Source organism: Rhyacophila brunnea, unplaced genomic scaffold, assembly GCF_057557595.1.
Source record: "Rhyacophila brunnea isolate RB1 unplaced genomic scaffold, BYU_Rbru_1.0 scaffold_6, whole genome shotgun sequence".
Lineage (NCBI taxonomy): Eukaryota > Metazoa > Arthropoda > Insecta > Trichoptera > Rhyacophilidae > Rhyacophila > Rhyacophila brunnea.
The window spans coordinates 9,084,303-9,108,525 of NW_028233276.1; the positions used below are offsets into that span (position 1 = coordinate 9,084,303).

Sequence of the window (24,223 nt, forward strand, 5' to 3'; positions counted from 1 at the left end):
ATGATTTGACGTTTTGCGTTATTATCAAATATTTGATACAAATTAATGTTATAATAATCTAATAAATGTAATGTAAATAAATCTAAAAAATGCTATACGGTCATCTCTTTCTAGTAAGACAGCTAACGGTGAACTGTGATACAGCTAAATGTAATATGTGCAATTTACATCTAACCGCAGTATATTATTATGTAGACCAACTAAATTTTATCAGTCATACGTAGATATGTATTTGTTTTCATTGAAATAAGACTACAATTTACAGATGGTGTTGGTTAGTTTTTAAAATTTAATTAAACCCTGCAAAACCATGCCATTATAAATAGTCAAAAATACTCATATATCTATAAAATATCTAAAATTATGCAATTAAATCATACATAACTTTGAATATTTTATAGGTAGAATAATATTTTTTATATATCTATTATAGTTTGGTTTAGGCGGGCAAATGAAACAACAATATGTGTAATATGTATTCTTAATACAATGAAAACAAATAAGTATGAATGAAAAAGTGTACATAATTTTGTTGTATCATTCAAAATATACTAAAACTATTATGGTTTGGTTAGGTAGGGTGTAATTGATTTTTAAAAACTAACCAATATCATCTATAAATTGTAGTCTTAGTTCAATAAAAACAAATACGTATGATCTCAAAGTTTAATGTGCACTATTTATGGCAGATCTTGACAGCCTACCTCCACCATTCGCTACTGATGTAGACTTCAACCTCAACAAGAACGCCAGCATTAAAATGGTTGCAATACTCACATTGTGACACTGGCGCCACCACCGATCGATCTACCTGCTAAAATTGTCGCAGTCTACATACTTACCTATCATGCCCAAGTTGTTTGGAGAACGGAAAGAAAACAACAATTTGAAAAAATCAATGGCGTTTTTATTTTTAACTAAACACCATAAAGACAATTAATAATAAAACAAGCAATTGAAACTTCATTTGCACAATAACAAAATAATTGTTATTAGCTTAATAATTATATATATTTAGCAGAGACTTACCTATTATCTATTCAAACACTTAACGGAATTATATGTTATTAACTAATATTACATTTTTTATTTATTCAACATAAGCAGTACGTAATAATAAACGTGTTTCAACATTTTTTTAATAAAAGTGATTTGTGTTTCTTTAATGGTTATGTGTTTATACTATCATAATAGATGTGAACAATTTTATTCAGTCGCATTCAAGAATAAATACCATTGTTTTAACAAACGTATACGACTAAATTTTATTTTAAGCGTATGCCAGAAAAATATGGTAACATTCAAATAAATTGCACAAAAATGGTAACACTTTGAAGCCTAGTTTAAAAACAGAACCTTACGGATAAGCTTAATAGATGGCACTGATAATTAATATTCTTAGGTAAAGATCATCAATGTAATAATACCTGATTCCATTTTATATAATAATATTTGATTGCATTATTTTTAAAACACTCTCTTTAATACATTTTATAATACTTTTTCATAATATATCAGATACTGTCTTAAATAATTATTATTATTTTTGTAAAAATCAGATACACTTCATAATATTATCACTATCAATCATTGAATGTTATTTTTACAAATACCTTTCTTCTTTATGTACTTTTTTGTTTAGATTATTAGGTATATTATATCAAGAAAATACTCTTTTTTAATCACTTCTTTAAAATAAATATTTTATTTATTTTCTTATGTGAGAAATATTTTTATTATTATCTAAAAATACTGCAGAAATTTCAAAACGATTGAACACATTTTATAGACAATTATTTTTTTATCATCATTTTGTCATTTGTCATCACTTTGTTTCATAATAATTTATATGAATAATGATGTTTTTTTTAACAAAGAAAACATTAGATTTCCAATAAAACACTAATGATTGCATGACTTGTATGAGTGAGTCCATTTATGAATATTAAATATATGATTTTAGAGATTTCTCACTAGTTGTTATGTTGAAATTGAGAAGCAAAAAAAAACAATATTATTTAATGCGCCGGCTAGACGGCAGCGACTTGCCTTCGCGGTATAGTCTTTTACAGCGCTTATCGGTTTGCGCGAGCTTCAGTTTTGCCGTCCATACACACGGGCTTCCCGATACAAACCGGTTTGCGCAGGTAAGCTTGTCGAAAAACATGAGCATCTAGCCGGCGCTTAACACATAAAGTAAATTGATAATACCTAAGTAACAAAAGAACATGGCATAAAAGAAAGTACCTACCTTAAAAACTATGAGAAACAACTTCCATAAAATAATAAAATGTAGACTACCGTTTATGGTATAATTATCACAATAATTAGTATTCTGTAAATTACATATTAAAGAGAGATATATTATAGATTTTATGATAAATTAATAATGGTCTTCGAACACCTTGGTATAATATTTATACAAATTTCATACAGATGTCTCTGTATGATTTGAAAAATACATCCAATTAATAAAGTAGCCTAGACTCAAACCGCAAAATGATTATAATATTTTTTTATGTTTGTTGGTTGATTAGATACAATAAAAAATATTGCTATTTATTTAGTAATATAATTTTGCATCCATACAAAATGGAGAAGTCATCAAGTAACCTTAGTCTGGATATTCATCAATAAAAACAATAATTGCAAGGTAGGTAATGTAACGTGATAATATTATAATATAAATCACCATTACCACTACCAGCGCATCTATTCTATACAGAAGACTGCTATCGGCCGCTATCGGCAGCTATCGAGGGTAGTTTTTCATATTTTTGTATCGAAGTATTAGCACTTATTATAACAATTATCACAATTAGTTAGTTGTAATTATTACAATAAGTGCTATGTTTTAACAGCACCTCTCTTGGCTGTACTAAATTTTAGAGCAAGATAAACAGTTTTAACATTTTAGACGGCTACCTTATTGTAACAATTATAATACTTCAATACAAACATATGATAAACTACCCTCGTTAACCGCCGACAGCGGCCGATAATAATCTTGTGTATAGAATGGATGCACTGGTGGAGCATATATGAACCCTCAGATCAGATCCTCAGCCCTAGAGTGGGCATTTTGGACCCCTTACCGTCATTTCAAAATTGAATACATTAATTTTTATCTACTCAATAAGCATGTATTTTTACCTATATAATACTCTTAGGTTATTCAGTGAAAGACTTCGCTACACTATTTTGTTTTATTTTTTTGCAGTACCTATAATAATTATTATTATAACTTCAGGGGTTGTCCATATATGATGCCATGCCCTAAGGAGGGAGTCTGTTGTAATGTGATTGTATAAAATGCAATGTCATAAAAACAGCAAATATAAACGGAGTTTTTTCTGAGAATAAAATATTCTGTGAGAAATTATACTGAAATTAATCATTTTCAACAATTTTTTTTTTTAATAAATGGGGGGGGCATATTTGAAAAATGTGATGTAATTTGAATAGGTGGATAAAAAAATAATATGACAATGTGAGACGATGGAGCTTAATGAAATACCAAAAATCTTGTGGCAACATTTATGAACAATCCCTTATTGTACCTATTTACATTTTGAAATACAATTTGTAAATAGTTATGAAAAACATCAATTTATTTTAGGGAAGCATATGTGCCAAACGTTTATTTTATAAGAAACCTAAACATTATAATATTATTATCAACTAACGTTAAAATACCTTAAATTTTTGTTTCTCATCCAGGATTACTCATATAAATTTATCTAAAGGGAAGTCATAAACTATGGTAATTATAATAATAAAATTGTCATGAACATTGTGTTTATTCTCTCATCAATCACATGGATGCTCTTCAATAATATCATCACAAATTCAATCTCTATTTTTCTAATGTCTTTTTCAATGACTCTGAATTTCGTATAGAAAAACAATAGTATACTCCCGAGTCAATGCTTCATCAAAGCAACGATAATTTAGTGCACTATAACTCTTAGTCAAAAAAGCTGCAACTTTTCACACAATATAATATTATTATTGCATACTAATAAATATAATATTATCAATTTCTATAAAAACTGAAATATAATTTTTGTTCATGTATTATTAAAAAGAAAGCATTATTTTTTGTTATCAAATTACATCTTTGAAGTTTCACGTTTCATGTCTTATCTAGCAATATACTATATTTCCAACTAGAAGCAGACAAAATACTTATTTAATTTCTGGAATCTCCACTTTCAATGCTCAAATTTCTACTACCTATTTGCCCTAGCCTGGATGGCTTCAGCGACTTCAGTTTAGTGGCGTGGACGTCGAATTTGATGTCCAAATCGCAACCGACTAACGGATGATTGCTCACAATAGACCCCAAATCCATCTCGCCGCACTTAGACAATCCGTTCGGGCTCAGTTGGAATCTTTCAACGTTGTGAATATTTTTCTCGTTTGGAGAAATCGGCGTACCCAAACCGCTATCCAATAAATTGCCTGTATTAATTACATCTTTTGTTTTCAGCGAATTTTCATTATTTAATTTCTCAGTTACCTTTGATGAATCTAACGCATTATGATTATTCACTTCGCTCTTGTGGGAGACTTGCGGTGATAATCTGGCGTCGAGTCGTTTCAGATTGTCGTCGAAATCTTTCTTCAACTGTTCGGCTTGAAGTTTTTCTTGACGAATCTGTTCGTGAGAGTGAGCGAAAAATCCTGACGATTTCTGTTTCCCCGTCCCTTCAGATGTCGGAGTCATCACACCCGACGAAACACTACTTGCTATACTCGAAGTGTCACTATATTTGCTGCTCTTGAGAGCATCGTCGTGCTTATTCTTAATATCTTTTGACTTATCATGATCAAAATATTCGAAATCTTCATTTAAAACACGTAAAGGACATCCTTTTAGATTGCTAGCAAGTTTACTTACGGCGTTAACGCTTCCATCATTTTGCTTGACATCTTTTGCCTTATCGACTCTCTGCTCTTGTCCCTTATTACCATTACCGCTAGTTGCCATCAATCCGGCGTTACAAGAATATGACTTCTGCAGCGATAGATACTGCTTTTTCTTATCCAAATCTGGTTCACTAAACGCTACATTATTTTTTGCTTTAACATTGGTGTCTTCTTTTTTGGTGGTATCTATTACGACGTTCTTGTGGAATAGATTTGGTGTACTCAATCCAGTTTTCAAAATGCCCGGTTTCCGTGATTTGTTATCGTCAGGATCCGATCCGGAATCCTCAGTAAAGTCTGCGGAGGTGAATTTACTGGCAAAGCTCTGTCCCAACTTCTGCCCGAGCGTTCCAAATGTTTTTCTATCATTCTGCTGGACTTGGTGACATAATTTTCGAACGTCGCTCGGCAGTTCAGATTTCTTATCGTGAGTAGTACCGATGTATCTCGCTAAAGAGGCAACCGTCTGCTCTAAAGTCTTCACTTGACTTTCAAGATGTGAATGAGAAGCTTGGAGTGATGAGATTTTGAAGACTTCCGTCTGGAATGGTAATGAAATAGTGATATTAATATTATTGCATTGTTATCCATAGCATCACAATTTTTAATTAAAATACTAAAAGATAAAAATATTAGATAGAATTTGTAGGTGAAATGAGGCACTAATAATTTATTGTACCTACTCTCTTGATGGACTAGATTTTTGTATACTTAAAATATTTTGTTTGGCTCTATGTTAGTGATAAAAAATACTCCTGACATTTTAAGCCCGCTTGGATTAGCTTGTTGCATTGTCAAGTCAATGAATATTGTTGCAAGGTGAAACAATTTAATTAAATACATAATATTAATATGTGTACCTATACCATTTTGTTTGCCCTGCCACACGAGAAAAAAGTGATGAAATCACATTTTAAATGGACACCAAAGGCTGTTGAAACTATTAGCATAATTAATTTAATAAATTTATTTTTGAGTTTATATTTAGTTTATATAACCCCAAGCAATTATATTACCTCTAGTTGGTCGGAGAGATGTCTATTAACCTTCATGAGGTCTTTATTACGGACTTCCAACTTAGCTAAGGCGGCCATCTTAGGCGCGATAGCTGCCATCTCCTCTTGCAAGACATTATACTCTACGTGGTATTCATTTAGCTGCCTGCCAAAGTCCAGAGTGAATGCCTGAAAACAGAATTAAAATATAACATTAATAAAACATATTAATAATATATAATACAGTCGAACTCGGTTATTACGATCATGGATATAGCGAGATCTCGGATGTAACGAGGAAACATTTGTTGATATTTTAGTTTATGATTTTTTCCATACATTTATTCACTTTTATAACGAGCTACTTATCGGATATACCTACCGAGCTAAAAATCGTCAAGAATTTTCTTAAAACTGTTAATGTGTCGATTGTTTAAAAAGTAGCGTAGTAAAAATAAGGTACACAGATAATTTACAATGCTCTTGCCGTATCACTTTGACCCGCTCCCGCTCTGTCTTGTCACTCGCCTGAACGATTGAATCTTATTTTAAACATAGTATCATTATAATAATCTCTCTATCATAATTAAATAAATGTATCTTCTTACTAGTTTGATAACTTTATCCAGCATAGCCTTGTCAATATTTGGCATCTTGTGCTTGAGGTACTCCATAATCTCCTCGAAAGAGTCGCACAGCATCAAGCCATCCTTGTGGATGTCCAGAAGAGCAATCGCCACCCGGAATATCACCTCTGATGACTCCAGGAATAACAGATCTAAACAGAAATATTATACATTATAAATAGACACACATTAAACATCTATAACATTATAAGTGGACTTATAGAACCCTCCGAGAAACAAGGAGTTAATCCGTATTTAGAATGTGGTACGGAAAAATCCTTATGAAATCTTTCAAAGAACAGGGGTTTATTTACAAAAGAAAATACTACAATAATTGACTTAAGATAGGGTAGGATAGTAAGGACTTCAAATGTGGTTCAAGGGCATGTGATCAAGAAGCAGCTCTGGTTAAATAGATTTATAAAGCCATCGCGCATAATGACAGCCGGTAGGTGAGCATAAACACATGCAGTCTGTATAGATTGTGCAGTGTTGTGATTATGTATTTTGTATAATGGAATAATACAAAATTCTAAATAGAATGATTATTTTTGACAAATTACATTTTAGGTTATAAAATAAGGTCGACGTATCTTACCGAAAACTCTAGTGACGAACCCAAGAGGGAACTGCGATGTAAATACGGTGAGGATCCACGGTGCGGCATATAACGTCGGTGATACGTCATACTGGTCAAACTTGTCATACAGCTCTGGTAAATGATCTTTGAGTAGACGAGACAGCTGATACAACTGTAAATAGTATAAATACATATTTTTAATAAACATTTTAATATTACTATATTGAAAACTTAGTAAGGCGAAGTACAGTGTTATAGTACAACACAATTTTCTGATAATTTATATTTAAAAGCATTAAAAAGAAAAAGAATTACATACATACCTACCTTATAAATTCATAGAATTATTCACAACTAAAAAAACTATTATTAAATTATGCGCGTTTGCTGAACATCCCCCTCTTGTTGGTACATTATAGTTTATGGTTATTTTTTTAAAGGCTATTCAAGTTTAGTGTTCGAAAACAAAAATTCTGAAGAATCCTTGGACCGGTAAAAGAAAATTAAAGATGACGCAACTATACCAATTCTGAGCTGTGCGAACAATTTAAGTACAATATAGTCAATATCTGAGTGCGCGAAGACTCAAATGGGTCGGTCATATCGTTAGATGCTATAGATCTAGAGCTCTCCATAAAGTTTATTAGGGAACCCCTGTAGGCAGTTGGCCCCTGGTTCTGGTTTGGTATTATAACCATAGGTACCAAAAAGATTGATTCGATATAAGTAAATCAAACTCATTTTATAGCAGTTTCTTTCAAATAGTTTAACTGTGAATTTTAAAAATATTTCTAATTTTTTTTATTATTTTAAATACTTACATATTGATTTTCAAAAAAATTTAAGACAAAAACAAACCTCAATTTGGAGCGCTACCATATCGGGCAGGTATTGTCGTCTTAGTCCTCTTCTGAACATCAAATGGCGGAGCATTAAAAATGCCTCAGTTTCATCCAACTGTGATAAACAAAAATATTCAATTATTAACTTATTGAAAGAATACCTAATAATATTGAATGTGATCTTAATAAAAGAAGTACTCACATGAAGTAGCAAAACCCCTGCGACGAAACTCAATCCTTGGCAATAACCAACCTCAGGGTCCAACAGCGAATAAGCCTTCAATAAGTTGAAAAGGGCCAACTGACCAGGACCCATCGGAGACGAGAAATAAGTGTGGCTAGGGAATGTCCTTCCTGGAATCGAATAACATCAACCATTAATACCTATAATAAAATACTTTACTATCGGTGATGTTTTGTTCATTGGACCTCTGATAACTCCTTTACCCGTATTCTAAAAGCCATGATAACTGTTAACATCAAATTTAGTACCTGTATTATTTCCGTTGTAATAAATCATGACTGTGCACGTCTTTTTAAATATGAGAATAGACACTAAAAATTGATGTTAAAAGTTAACACAGCTGTTAGAATAGGGTTGCTGATGTAACATGTGAATTGATTTTGTAATAGTAATGTAAAATAGAGAGGGCAATTTATGTATTCAATAAATTGCTTCAAGAATAATTTATATATTCCACTTGAGTGGATGCGAGTTAATTATAAAATCTTAAAGTGGATCAGGCACCTTTCTATACCCACTAAATGTACGTAGTATGTATATATATTTTTTTATAATGCTCTCTACAATAGATTTATAATATAATATGTCAAATCTCTTTTGAGAATACATACAATAGAACAATAAAGATAGACATTGAATATTTTCTATATGACACTTTTGACGCCAGTTGCTATTAACCCAATGGTTACGGGCTCTTTTAATTATTTTTTTAATTAACGTGTTAATTTGCTATTTGAAAAGCAATTAGCAAAAACACAATTTTGTGCGGCCCGTAAGCATTGGGTTAAGAGCGTACATTAGTGAAACAGCAAATAATTTTCAACAGTATGTGGGACGTAATTTCGGCCGCATTGCCAGTCGGAGAGCGATTGTCAACCTGTTCGCACGTCAATTTGTTTTGTGATGGCGTCGGAGGAATATATTCTTAAATCGTGTAAAGATGACTAAAAAACGTTCCGCATGTACTTGAAAAAGAAAACATGTCAATGACTATACCATGACTAGACCATGTCAATACTATTATTATTACGAATATAATAATAAATATAACATTAAAAGGACGCATGTTGAATTTTTATGACAAATTATATTTCGTTCGTCTCGCGTCATTTGCACAATCCGCGCATCGCCTAGTCACGATCTTTTTAGACCATGCCTCAGCTGAAGTATAGCCTTAACATGGTGAAACATAATGGGATGGAATTTTAACATTATATTTTGGTAACAAGCCAATCGTTTTGAGTCAATGCTGAATTACCTATTCACATAATATACATATTATAAAATTTTCAGCTGTTTTAATGATAGATGTTTGATAGCACTACATAAGATAAGTGAAGATCCATAAGCTTCACAACTACACTCAATAAATGCCATTCTATATGTTTATTATGCTGTGTTGAAGTTACTGTTGAAATAGTTTATAACATAAATACCTAGGTCAATAAGTATGGCATGCTGATGGGACGTCAATTGCTTGAGGAGTGCATCATAAGGAGTTCCGTAGTTGGGGAAGTTTTTGGTGTCTGGTGGGGGCTGACGGAGGCAGAACTGCTCAGCAAGGAAGTACCATACTTCACCACGTTTGGCACGGGGTACTCCTAGAAAGCAAAAAACAAATTCAATTATTTAATAATCCATTGCATTTTTCTTCTTCTTCTTTTGCCATATCCGCCACTTAACTGGAGCATATGGACACCACGCGGCGCCTCCAAGAATCCCTGTCGCTCACCAGTCTTCTTGCTCCAGCATCCAGCAGCCAGAGTGCGTGGGCGGGCAATCGGAAATGTCGGTCGCTCAGGGAATGTCCAAAAGTAAAGCTTCTGCAGATATGTCAAAGGGATCCAAAGGGGGTGGGCGGTTCAGCACTCCGCAGAAATGATTCTTCCAAATCTTAGACTCTATTGCTCCACTGGGACCACGAATGGCTCCGGGAGTCGGTGGTCGCCTGCCGCAGACTTCACTATGATATTAATAATATTCAATAATACTGGTTTCTAATATAAATATATGTATTAAATTAAGAGTTTACCAGTTCGAATGGCCTGTAGAAGCATTTGTGAGTCAACTTTGGTGCTGATCCTGGTGTCTCTAGCAGCCGTTAGAACGTCCCACAACTTTGAATTCTCATTTGCACATCCTCCTATATCCTCGTATTCCAGTTTTATCCTCTTCACAGCAGACACTTCTTGGCGAGCTAGAAAAAAATAAATATAAGTGAACATACATAATTTTGAAAAACACTTCTGAGAAAATATATTATAACCAATAGAAAAAATCTTTTTGAAAAAAGTAAGACACCCGGCAGGAATCGAACCTACATCTCTTGGGTTTACGCCCCAGTCTGCGCATTATCCACTACGCTACGAGGTGACATACTAATTACAACAAATTATAACTATTGGCCTTTTAATATTTGCTCATCAGCGCTATAATATATTGTCTCAGAAGTTTTTTTCAAAATTATGTATGTTCAATAATTAGAATGGTACATTCTTAAATTTTGTGAATTATTCATTGAATAAAAGAAATACTTAGTTAATTATAACTATAAGTAATAATAAACCATATCCTATCTTCACAATCACATGATTTCGTAGAACGTTATAATGAAAGATTATGACATTCACCAATGAGGAGCCCAGAGATTTTTTTCAAACATCTTAAACAATATTCATGTAATATCCCATGTTAATATAATAAATCAATAAATCAAATTTTTTATACTTTTCAGAATTAATCCTGCAATACTGGGGTCACAAAATAAAAACCTTCAAGTAGGTATATTGAAGTTACGAATTTATAAACCAACTTATACTTAAGTTTGTATTAGCATATCAATTATTGTATTATTATGATATTTACATGACTTCAGCTAATTTAAATAATATACAAAACTATTAATTATTGTACTTTACCTCTCAGTCTAGCATTCTCCTTTTCCATACGTATGAGCAAAATTGCTTGATTGATTCCTTTCTTCCACAGCTCTCTCAATTCAGCTCTGTCTCTCTTCTTTGGGTATGCCTGATTGAGATTAGAAAAGGACGGTGGCCTTCTCAGTAATTCAGTCCCACTACCGGCAACTGAAAAGTGAAGTTTATATTATGTATAACAAAATTAAGTAAATGTTAATCAGAATTTAAATGCTATGCTCTGATTTAATCTGTCTATACCTAAATTACCGCTCTGGTCGCCAGCCTCCAACTCTTCAACGATTCCCTTCTGAGTGATCCTGTTGAATATGGCTTGGCGCCAAGAGCCTTGGTTGCCTTCATCTCTCTCTTCTGCGGTCAAATCTTTGCCAGATTTGTGGTGGGAGTCCCGGTTGTGGTCATCCGGCGAATGGGCTTTCGGAGATGGACTACTGCCCAACTTCATGAAGCTAAAATAAATTAAATTTGAACAATTGAAAAATGAGAATTAAAAATCGTGTTTTATTATATAACTTGCATCATTCTTACACTATCAGATGCTGATATATTTGTGTCTCGTGGCCAGCACATCGCAGGCATTGGGTTATGATAAATCCGACGACGTCAGACATATCATAAATTGTAAAGCTCAAGACATAGTTTCAGGAACTCTTAATGGTTCACTAAGAAGTGGTCCTATATTCCACATGCCAAACAATAAAAGTCTTCATTTCAGTTTATTATGTTTTAAAATCCTGTCAAAAGATTTAAGTATCAAAAGCATGTTGCAATAAAAAGTATAGGTAAAGTATATTCCACTTTATTGGATACAATTTAAAGACTCATGTTATGAATTTTACAGCTACAAGAATTAGTAAAATACTTACATATCCATCATGGGTGACTTCAACTGCGAAGGGTGCTCATGACCGTTTTGATGGTGTCCATTTGCATCGGATTCCTGACCGCCATTTTGTGATACGTTATCCTTGTCAGAATTCGAAGAAGTTCTCTGCCTGGTGGTTCCAGGCGCTACAGGGTTTGTTTTGCCTGACTGGCTAGAGTCTAGATGGAGGTCCAAGCTTGAGTCTCTTGTTGGGGTGGGTGCATGGGGCATTGGAGATGTTTCCTGAAAAAACAAAAAAAATTATTTAACATTTCATAGTATCGCTATAAAAGATTTTATATATTAAATATATCCAACTCTCGTATACTGAAATTTTTATTCTTGGAAAGTCTCCATAAATCGAAATTCCGTATAAATGTATATTTGATTTCCCTTTATCTTTTCATCTGCCAAATTTTCGTTTACAAAAGAACTTGTATTCTGTATATCAAATTAAAATAATTATTTTCAATTCTGTTATAGCAAAACTCAGTATAAGAATAAATGAATATTATGGAAATATATCATAGTATTTATACCTTTCGCAAATCCTTTGGAATTTGTCCGAAGTCATCTTTGGAAGCCTTCCTCTTGAGAAGGTGGTCAAAAGAGCTGGACAGCGACCTCTTTGCTTTCATAAATATGGTACTGCCACCAAGATACTGGTTCAGGAACTCAGATCTATAAATAGGTATAGTATTATTTTAACTATTAATATAAGTAAGTCCCTAACCTAAAAGTTTATTTAGTACACATGAAACCAAGAAAACTGAGCCTCTTAATAAATCCACAGCAAAGGTAGCATTATATTATGCAAGATTCAATACATAGTCCAAACTGTCCTGTTGAATGTTTGTATAAACACATTTCATATTTTTTGTATTCTGCTGCGGACGAAAAACAAATGCAAATAAACTGACAAACACACATAGTTGTGACATTGTGGTAGCTTTAAGAATATTATTATCTATAGTGGTATAGCCTTACCATTATATTTTGGCTATGGACGTCATAACGGTGATCTGGGGAACTACGGAACCGCCTGCACTTTCAGGTATAAATCTACGCCCTCGGCACCCTATATTATAGACCTTAACACTACATACAGCACAATAAAATCATAGCCAAATGATGGTTGTAGTATTGCGGCACAACAAAGATTTCAAAAAAACATTTAGTAAGTGCATTTTTGATGATCATTTGTGTTGAGACAAATTGTTGACAGACATAATATTATTTTGGTCTGCACTAGGCATAAAAAGACAGTGTTGTTCTAACCGTGAAAAATAGGAACTCACCTATTTTCTGCAGTATCGTGGACGTGTCTTTGTTGTTTAGCTTCACAATGAGCCCTCAATAGCATCATCAGAAAAGCATTATGTTCTCCAACCTAATGAATAATAAAGAAACCGTTAATACTGAGCTACAATTAATTAATATTGACTGTGTGACCGCTTACAGTAGTGGCACAACATCCGTCTATGAAGCCATAAATATTTTAACCAAGTTTCAAACAAATAACACAGTAGACAGACCAAATATCTGGAGGATAAAAATGTTAGTACCGTATCATACCATTTTTTTTTCAAACATACAATTTAATTTTTCTGGTGTGCTGTAAATTTGTTAAAAATGCGTAGTTCACCTATATTATTTTGAATATTATTTGTACAGAATAGGCTGCGATAATTGTGAAGTTTCTATAATTTGTCACTGTCTATGTTAAATAAACACACAAGTAAATGTTATTTTTTCTACCACTAATTAAATTTGAGTAGTTATTAAATATTCGTAATTCAATAATTTGTTAACAAGTTCACGAAAGTATAGATAAGATCACCAATCAACAAACCTTTAAACGTTTAAATGCATGAATAAAGTAGAATTGACAGATAGAAGTATTTAAAACTATATTAGACAAGAACAGAAAATTTTGATTCTTCAATCAGAAAACAAGAACGTAAGAACAATATGATGTTGAAGTGCCGGCAATAGAAAAACATCTTGGATGAACAGATCTGAGAATGGTTTAGTTCTATTTCATACCCACGAGTGACAAAGTAGCAATGATGGTGTCTAACATCTCATAAGAGTGGAATCAGATAAGAAAAAGAAATTAAATGTTGAATGTAACCTCATAAAGGTCTTCCGTTCCTCCTTGGTACTTGGTGACGATTTGTTCCTGTTCTTCTTCAGGCAACTGTTCAATCCTCCGCAAAATCGCTGCATGGACTCGCTTCTCACTTAATCCTGAAATTTGATAAGCAATAAAGATTTACTTATTCAAGTAAGTATCGGTGTATATTTCTCATTTCTATTTTGTGGAGAATAGATTTAAATACGGTTAAATCAACATCAATGATCGTTTGCCATAAATAGTTGTAATATGTATTACCTTCTAGGTCTTGACAGAGCTTGTGGTACCAGACCATGGGGCAGTGTTCACATGAAAAGATCGGTGATTTTTCCTTTCCTTGTTTCACCATTTCTGTGTGTGCCACAAAAGCTTGAGTTATGGCTGAAAATAAACAAAATATATGTCATTATTGATTATTTGGTATTACTTCTCAAAAGTTAGCGGAATAATTACTCCGGCAAACAAATCCTACTACGATTTACAGAGAGTTTAAGAGTCTTTCCAAAGCAAACTTAAATAAAACTACACAAAATCCTCATCAAGTCCATTATTGACATATGAATCGAAATGCTAAAAAAATGAGAATGAGCAAGAGTGATTCGACAAAATGACACAGAATTGCTAAGACGGTGGATCGAACTTGCAGCAGTGGGGAGTGGAAATTTTTCCTATAAGCAGCCAAGACCTATATTAATTTGCAGTGTCAATAATGATGAAGAAAATTTATCAAAATTACTAATCTAATAACCTAATTGATACAATTATTAAGCTGGTAATGGAATATTGATTGAACAACGCTAAATTTCATTACCGCCAACAATATCACATGCCACTCCTTCTGACTGACACTTGAACACATATCCTGCAAAGCATTCAAGACCCGGTTCCCGGCAGATAAATCCAAAATGGTCAATGTTCTTGACTCCTTGAGCACATGAGGCGACATCTCTGAGACGGCGGTGAAGGAGGACTTGCTTTCTATCAGGACTAATCAGGCGAAGCTCTGACCTTCCAACCTGGAGAGAAGACAACATACGACAAAAATTTAACTAATGTGCCAGTGAAGTACCTTCATAGATTATTATTTATACTCATTTAATGTAAAAGGAAGTTATTGGGTGTAAAAGTATCAGATGGTGCATTAATCACAAACATCAATGAAATATTCAGAAAATATTCATCAATAAATTGGATACACAAGATCGAAGGAAGGTATTGAATAATTCTAACAAAATAATTACCTGGAACAGCATTGTTCTATTCTGGTCACCAATCAATTGGGCAATAGGCGTCTTATTGAGTTCCAAAGTTCCAATTGAAGCCGATCTATCTCTTGCGAAGGGCTTATTTTCTGGCATCATTGATCCTTTCAATCCAGGTTTGTCACGTCCCACATTTATTTTAGAACTGAAATAGTCCTTGGTCTCAGATAGATTACTATCTGTGCTGCCAAATTCTACGTCACTCTTGAACGAAACCTCTTTCTTCAAAACAAATTCACTTCCGGTATCTTTTTCTTTGACATTCCCGTTCATATCTTGATTCAACACTAAATCTTTTGGAGGTATCGGTTTGTCTTCTTTGATTGGAAAATGAATTTTGTTTGGTTCTTGTGGTGTAATTGCAGATTTTATATTCATATTGAGATCGACTGGCAGTTCTTTTTTTTCATCGTTTGTCTTTTTTACATTACCTAAGTTTATCAAATTTTCAGTAGGCAAAGAGTTGTTTGTGTCCTTAGTTCCCTCGTTATCATCTTCAGTCAATGTGGATAGATTATGTATGGATTCATTTTGGTTCCAATTGAGAATAAGGACGTTCGGTTCTAACGCTACAGGGAATGATTTTTTGGTCAGAGTCAAAGTATTTTTGGGAACATTCTTCTCTGGTTCAGCTTTTAGTACTCTCACCTTTGACAGTTCATCAAATTCCTTTTCTATGTTAGATTCAGCATTATTCTCATTAACTTTCTCCTCATCTTCTTCATCGGGAAAGAAAGGTTTGTCTCCTCTTAATGGTGTAAGTGATGGAGTCATCAAGATATCATTTATTCTATGATCTAAGCTATCATCTTTGGATAATGACTGTTGTTCTTCAAGCTTCTTTTTAATACTATGAGGTAATGGAAGTGGTGCAAACTCTACTCGTCTTGCGAGATTTTGAGATGCTAAACTTTCTAGGGAACCATGTTCACTCGCAACGGAATCCTGAAAATAGAGTAAATTATCACAAACCTAAGAGCTATAAAATATGACAAATGTCTAGTCAAAGAATAATGATTCAGAAAGCTAAGGATAAAGACCATATTATTATCATTACTTCTTCCTCAGAAGCACCTCCTCTATTTCAAAAGTTTCAAAAATCAATGTTTTAGGGTTGTTATCTATAAAATTCCTTTTTTCCCTCCATTTTATATTCTAAATAAATTGAGAAAAAAATGACAAGAATGTGAAACCATGATAACTCACAGATTGTGTTGACAGCAAACTGTTTCTTCTCATCTGAGCTGCTTTCATCTTCTCCATCTCAAACTGCCTGAACTTAGCCAGCGCATCATCTATCAAAGTCTCCGGAACTTTTTTGTGAGACACTTTAATTTTGCCAATGTACAGCACCTGTAAAATTATTTGATTATGTATTTATTAGGTACATCCGAGAAAATACAGTAGATTCGTCACTGTACAGGCCAAGTAGCGTAACCCTCAAATATCAAATTGTTCGGGAAGTAAAAAAAACTGTGGGCATTGGATTTACTTATTATTGTATTATTTTATATATATTATTTTATTACAAATTGAGTGGCTTACTCTGTACGTACCCTGTGGCTTACGTTTAGGGAGGGTTACAGCATTTGGCTGGAATATTTTTTGTCAAGTTACAAACCCTTAAAAAATAGTTTTGAATTATTTTGATATGAAATAATTTTTTGGGATTCATGATAATTGGCCAGTTCGTGTAAGAGTATGCAATAAGTCCATTACCATCAAAATGTCACCTTGGTGAAAAGTTATGGTTACGGCAATTGGCCTGTACAATGACGATAATATTATCTAGTTGCAATGGTTTATCTCAATCAATAAGCTTGAAATCTTGCTTAATTTTGTCGTAGTAAATAAGAATGATATTGTTCCCAATGAGAAATTCATTTTTTCCGAGCTCCGTGAGATTTTTGGCACTTACTAATAACATGATTGCTGTGAATCTATGGAAGATTTCCCAATTTCTAAATAAGGGCTATCAGAGACATACATCAAAATGGGAATTGCTGCAATCTCCGGTCACGAGATCTCATCCAAAGACTTACTTCAAAGAAGTGCGAGTTGCATGGGGATATATCAGCGCAGAGAGAAGTCAGATTGGCCGCATTGCTCATACTGCGCACAACTTGGGGCGCCCCGTTCACATTTTCGTTTGATAGGCTTGAACCAGACCTGAAGATAAAAACCATAATTAATACACACAACGCATCAAGAGCGGCAACAAATTATTGAAGGAATGCAGACTCTAAAGCAGGGGTAGTCAACCTGGTCCCTACCGTCCACTAGTGGGCGTTCCAGCTTTTATGGTGGGCGGTAGGAGCTTTAAAAACATTTTCATTTCTTGCCTGAATATTTCCGAAAGAGGAGACTTTCGTTTGTTCCTCACAAAACTTAAGCTAGATATCCAGTATTTAGTTTCGCAGCATCAGCCTCAGGGATCTCATTAATAATTTAATTAATTAAATGTAATTTCATAAGACTTCATGCTTATATGTATCCAAAGTATAAATAAAAAGATAGATTTAACTACAGTAAGTTGTTTTATAAAAATCTATGCTGCCAAACTTAGTGAAAGTCTGACTTAAAGTAGGTATTTGGTAAGTAATTATTATTATACGCTTTAACTTGCTGTAACTCTGCTTTATAATTTTTATAAAGTAAGTTACTTCCCTAATTTATATTACTGTCAGTCAAATCAATTTTACTACTAACAGAGATAAAAAAGTTGGCGGTATGTACAAAAAGGTTGACTACCCCTGCTTTAGAGTCTATATTCAAGTATGGTTTAATCAGTTACGATTGGGCTTCTGCGCTAAATAATATGCACTGTGAAGGATAATCAGTGACGTCCCGTGGGGGTAGGCAGATTGAGCGTCGCTTGGGGGCGGCAGTTACCCAAAGGGCGGCAAATCGAGGAGAATCATTAGGTATATATAGAAATAGCTAACTAAACTTAGTAATAACGGAAATATCTTTCCAATAAAAAAATCACCTCACTGGTTGGAAACAAAATGTATTTATTAGGTACCTACTATAAAAGTTTTAACAGGACTTTTTTTGTCGTGTTAGCGATGTCTAGTTTACTTCCGTTGTCCTTGGACGTCACGTTCTTGGTGAACAGCAATGTCACGTGCATCCCTAATTTAAAATTTATCCAAATATGTACCTACCTATCTGAAACCGTAGACTCGCAATATTGTCTATTGAAGCAGAGATGGCATTTAAATTAGATTTATTGGTATAAGTATATCTTGTTAGTAATGTACCCATATAACACATTTGTTAAATATATGAGTCACGAAAGGATGATAAAATGTAGGTACTGTATAAAAAAAATGTGGTGGCATTTTGGCACTGCCTAGGGGCGGCATTTTGCCTAGGGACGTCACTGAGGATAATGATCCAGCAAAGAGAGTGATGTTGAGTTATCCAAAATGTTGCAGGAGAACAGGCAGGTCAAAAAAATCTATGGTTAGATGAAATTAACGATGACTATATGGCAGTCAAAATTCGAAAGTAAGGTACTACTTAGAGTAGGAACAGGTAGATAAAATTAGCTACTGGAATTAGCCAGGATTAACACCAGGTTGTCGTGCGCATCATGATGATGAATACGTCATTTTTAAGAGAGTGTTACTATTTTATTTTGTCACTACATCTATCTTAGACAGTAGGTTGATAATATATGACCCTCATAATTATAGTAGAGGAATCTTTTTATGGGGATTGGCCATACACTCAATTCTAGGAAGGAAAAAGCGGGAGAAGAGGACATCACAAACTAACAAAATGAAATCTATAGTTTCATAATACTGACTTGTTCAATCCAGCACTGTAACTCCTGGACTGCGCCACGCCTCCGTTTCCACCGGCGACCCCACTCTTCAAGAGCTGGTTCTCAATAGCCGTTTGCTGGGCACGCGCCGTCTGGAAGCCTCGATTGGTAGCCACCGTATGACCTCGTCTCCCGCTAAACGCTGACGAAGTATGAGAGACATTTCCTGATGCTGGAGACGGAGGTGTTACAGAAGTCTGCGGGATGGATAGGGACTGGAGACTTCCTCCGTGTGGTGAGAGCTCTTTCATCTGGGTGAATAACTCGCTCACCTGAAATTAAAGGAATAGTATAATGAATAATTTTGAAACATATTTTATTCGATTGGTTATCGATTCGATTTCCATGCGCGCATACGGGAATCTTAGATATGAGGGTCAATCCAAGATTTCAATTAATATAGTAGGTAGTTTTCTGTTAATAATTACTTAATGAAATCATATATACAATTTTAAATCTAGGTAATCCCTAGGTACCAATAAGAAGTTTTTTTAGAAATATTATTCCTTTAACAAATAAAAGTTTGTCTTGCTGTGTTGAAAAATTATTATATAAAATAATCCTGATATTCTGCGTTTCAAACTATCCAAGGATTTCGGAATTAGTGACTGACTGTATTTTCATAAAAAAAATGTCAATAAAAACATCTACTAGATGTATGTCAGCGCGTATTGTCCTATATTTCAGTTGTAACTACTTAACCGGAATAAAATACAAACTTTATCGGTACAGCCAGAACCGGAACGATTATAATACTATATGTTTCAAGACCTTACTATTCGTACCAGTTAGGGATTGCAATACCGGTATCCCAGTATTTTCGATACCAAAATAGGTACCGGTTTTAAAAATCAGACAACAACGTTATATTCGGTATTGACAGTGGAAACAAAATGTATTAATTACTTAACATAAAAGGCTTAACAGAACTGTAATTTTTGTCAGGTTACGCGATGACTGGTTTACTTCCGTAACCCTTCATCGTCCTTGGTGACCATGAATGATTTACATATATTATATTTATTGGTAGATATTTACTTCTATTTTTTCTAATTATTTTACGAATACCAGTATTGGTATTTTCATTTAGTATTGCAATCCCTAGTATCAGTAAACCTGTCGACAACCTGAGCATTGAAAAAGAGTACCCACGTCGCAATCATAATATTATTAGATTCCTGCATTTATGCATTTCGATATATTATTATTATATTAAGATCTAAATCGAGCAACGATGCTATAAATGCGATCTGCAAGGTTGACAGGTGCAGGACGTGAAGTTAGACAGAGAAATGGCGCGACCTTGTACATGTCATAATATATTATTCAAAGACACTTATGTGTGGTATAGTAAAGTGAAAATATGTATATAATGAACTTCACGGCTGTTTGATTAGTTTCAAGTTAAATAAGCAATAAATTAACATTTATTATTATCATAGTACAGACATTGACGGAAAACAACTTCCAAGAGTAATGAAAATGGTCACCAAATAACTCAAATGATAAACGAAATGGTACAACTAGAGTTGGGTATTTCCCGAGAAAATCTCAATCTCTAGATTCGGATTTTGTAAAGACAAACAAAATAGAAGTAGGAAAACAAAAATAATTCAAAAAATTACTTATTAAAATGGAATTTAAAAAAACAAGCTGCGTCTGACAATCGCGTACGCTTTTGAGACACAAAATTCCCTGATGTTGCAAAAATTACGCTCATTTTGAGTCGACGTTGGCTTAATTGTGTTAAATTTCCCGACAAGTCTTTGAACGTTTTGTGTTTTCTGTCCATCTTTTTCACATAGAAAATCGTTTTTTCAATTAATATTTGATAATAAAGAAAGATCCGGGATTTCCCGAAATGGAAAAAATTTCAATTATCGAGATTCGGGATGGAAAATCTCGAAAATTTCTCGAGAATTCCCATCGGGAAATTCCCGAAACCCAACTCTAGGTACAACGTATATAATAGTAAAAAAACTATACTAAATAATGATATAGCACGTACTGACAACTTTAACAAGTCTCGGGGTCTTATTTATTAATAAGAAAAGACAACTGGAATCTGTGAATCACCTCATGCGAAATGACAAATTTAATATGCACTGCGTCCTTTAATCACAAAAGAAGACACAGTTCTGGACTGAACGATCTATGGTAATGTTTTGACAAAATGACATACCTTTTCAGAATTACAGTGAATATAACGGAGAGTAAAATAATAAAATTGTAAGCTAACTTTAGTACTAAAATACCAGGGATGGCTAACATATGGCACGCGTGCCACTAGTGGCACGTGAGATGATTTTGCATGACACGCGAATGTTATTAAAAATGCGTACCTTCTTCGGTTTTTAATAATATTTTTTATCAATAATATTTATCAATCGATACGCAAACGTAAACGACGAAATTCATGCATAAATGACGGATCGCATTGTATAAAAAATAACAGGCAGCTGATACTCTTAAAAAAATGCATTATAATTAATTTAAATGACATTGATGGGTCCTTAGATTTTATGCGTCACACATAATAATATTATAGCATTGACCTCATCAGGTGGCGGAGTAAGCCATGTCGCGAGCCTCTGATTTTGATCGATTTACAATCATTTTATAATGCTTGAGACCACTATAAGGATTTTGGTGTCAATTTGTGCGTAAAGAATAAAAAGTAGGTATTGTAGTAATAATACTCAAGAACTGAATTTCTTATAATTTTTATAATATATATATTCTATAACTTTTTTTTCCTGCTCAAACTAGGTACTCGAAAAATTGCTAGGCACGTTAGACAGTCAAAAAATAATATTTTTGGAAATTTTTGCACGTGTAAGTAAAAAGGTTCGCCATCCCTGCTATAAACCGTTTAGTTTTTATGTCAGATACCTACATATCTTTTTAACCATTTTAGATGTTGATAAAATGTAAAATCTTCACAATTTTACTTTAAGAAATCTGTTATTATATTATTATTTGTTCACGCACATAAGCAATAATTTACTACAAGTTATGAAACGCAAAAATATCTAAAAAGTTTCATGTAACTGAGTATTTTTAACATTCAAAAACAAAATGTATCCAATATCATTTTACATAAAAAAAATACGTGAAAAAAATGCTATACCTAGTAATAATATGATGCTGTAATAAGAAACACGCGTAAAAAATATACCTTACGAAAATTATTTTCAGACATATTTTTCTCATCATAACATTATCATCATCGTACTATAAATACAAGTAGATATTAATAATAAAAGTCTATATTGATAGTTGATTAAATTTTTTTGGCGATAGCAAAAAAAAACTGCTTGAAATCAATTTGGATGAACAAAAATATTACTAAAACTACTAAAATGTGACGTAGAAAAATCATGTTTGGCGGAATAACGTGGCAACTCGCGAAAAAATCGCGAAGAGGCCTTTATCCAGCAGTAAATTGAATTATAGCTGAGAGCTGAGATAATGTTGTAATATTTGAGATAATAAATACGACTATCATTAAAAACTAGCAAATATTACCCTCGCTTCTTCCCTCTTTACGAACGACATATAAGTGTAAATTCTGTCTTACTGTCTGTGTTCTGGTATTTCAGACTCAATTATTTATCGATGGTAGAGTCTTTGTAGAGTCTCCTGACTTTGCCGAGCACGTCATCGCTGAACTTGTTCATTTGTCAAGCGACGACGCTTAGCTGGTGGTTCTTCCTCATTCATAATGTCTCCATGTTTTAATTAATTGTGTATGTTGCCTAGGTTACAGTATGTTACAGCACCCTATCCATATTATAATTACCCTGAAATCTCTTGCATAACACACTAATTTATCGATAAAACAATCACTTGATAATATTATGCTGTTACCGCGCTGTAAACATCTGTCAAACTATTATGAGAATATCATCTATTTTCTTACACGACCCGATTAAAATAAACAATTCCTCTGATTTTTCAAATTTAGAATTTGCGTTTACATGTCTCGCTCTTTCTTACATATTTTCAAATGTTTTCTCTTATACGTTACAGATAATCCAAGACAAATTAATATATTATAATATAAGGTGATGTTTCTATAATATGAAGTTTCTTTTATAGATACACGCTAAAGAATAAAGTATTAGGTACGAGAAACGACTAGTGTGCACCCACATTATATTAATTTTCTTAGTTTAGACCTACGTCTTCAATGATATCATTATTATATTTATTTTAATATATTGATATGGTGGCATAGTTATAATAATTATTGTAATAAAGCCATCTTTAGAATGTTCTGTAATCATACAAAATGTACTTATGCATTTTATTTTTGGTTGTCTGGAAAATTTTACGAAGAAATTTTCTTTCACCTCTCACGGTCGTCGCTTTAAACTCAGGATCATTGCCACGTCACCCTAACTATGCGTTTGTACGCTTTCTTGGAATTGAGTCAGAAAAAAACCCTTAAGAAATGTCAGAAATATGAGTGTAGACATAATAACTAATTAAATGGATATGCGTGTATAATTTTCTTGGAACTAATAAGTGAATAGAATAGATTATAAAATTAGTTGTTATACTATAATAATACGCACACCAAATATATATATAAACCTAGATGGATTCATTAAAGCCTTTCTATTAGAACACTAATTGATGACGATTTCAAAACGTTTTAATATGATTGATAAAATTAACCAAAGAATAATTAACGCATTGAATGATGTAGCGAGCATGCCAATGTTTTTACACTTGGTTATATAAATAATGTACGCACCACATACGTACTGCTGTTTGCAATTTTTGTAATTGTTCATCTACGATTCTCAATAATAATGAGTCATAAAAAATACAAGGATTGGAGGAGCCTGGCAAATAAATTTCATAACGGAAAAGTTAAAAGTTTTCTACAAATGAATCTGTAACGCAAAACGATGTATAGCTAATTTAGTCATTAACCTGAGTATGTAACCTTTTTGGGTTCACT

General features: G+C 33.2%; 1 protein-coding gene across 12 annotated transcripts in view; it reads right to left on the minus strand.

Moving 5' to 3' along the window:
- Positions 1 to 3,222: 3,222 nt before the first annotated feature.
- plx (PTB_TBC1D1_like and TBC domain-containing protein plx) overlaps positions 3,223 to 24,223 on the minus strand; it is a 79,125-nt gene continuing 58,124 nt past the window's right edge. For all 12 annotated transcript variants that reach the window (XM_085957135.1, XM_085957134.1, XM_085957131.1 and 9 more), the window contains 20 exons: positions 19,234 to 19,523; positions 17,462 to 17,588; positions 16,626 to 16,772; positions 15,399 to 16,364; positions 14,969 to 15,173; positions 14,416 to 14,538; positions 14,155 to 14,270; positions 13,319 to 13,410; positions 12,560 to 12,701; positions 12,022 to 12,263; positions 11,396 to 11,604; positions 11,138 to 11,305; positions 10,252 to 10,416; positions 9,656 to 9,820; positions 8,178 to 8,329; positions 7,992 to 8,090; positions 7,152 to 7,305; positions 6,536 to 6,705; positions 5,949 to 6,116; positions 3,223 to 5,473 (listed from right to left, as the gene is read on the minus strand). In XM_085957135.1, the coding sequence (XP_085813261.1) occupies positions 4,193 to 5,473; positions 5,949 to 6,116; positions 6,536 to 6,705; positions 7,152 to 7,305; positions 7,992 to 8,090; positions 8,178 to 8,329; positions 9,656 to 9,820; positions 10,252 to 10,416; positions 11,138 to 11,305; positions 11,396 to 11,604; positions 12,022 to 12,263; positions 12,560 to 12,701; positions 13,319 to 13,410; positions 14,155 to 14,270; positions 14,416 to 14,538; positions 14,969 to 15,173; positions 15,399 to 16,364; positions 16,626 to 16,772; positions 17,462 to 17,588; positions 19,234 to 19,523 (5,181 nt within the window). In that variant the 3' untranslated portion in view covers positions 3,223 to 4,192. The remainder of the gene's footprint in view (positions 5,474 to 5,948; positions 6,117 to 6,535; positions 6,706 to 7,151; positions 7,306 to 7,991; positions 8,091 to 8,177; positions 8,330 to 9,655; positions 9,821 to 10,251; positions 10,417 to 11,137; positions 11,306 to 11,395; positions 11,605 to 12,021; positions 12,264 to 12,559; positions 12,702 to 13,318; positions 13,411 to 14,154; positions 14,271 to 14,415; positions 14,539 to 14,968; positions 15,174 to 15,398; positions 16,365 to 16,625; positions 16,773 to 17,461; positions 17,589 to 19,233; positions 19,524 to 24,223) is intronic.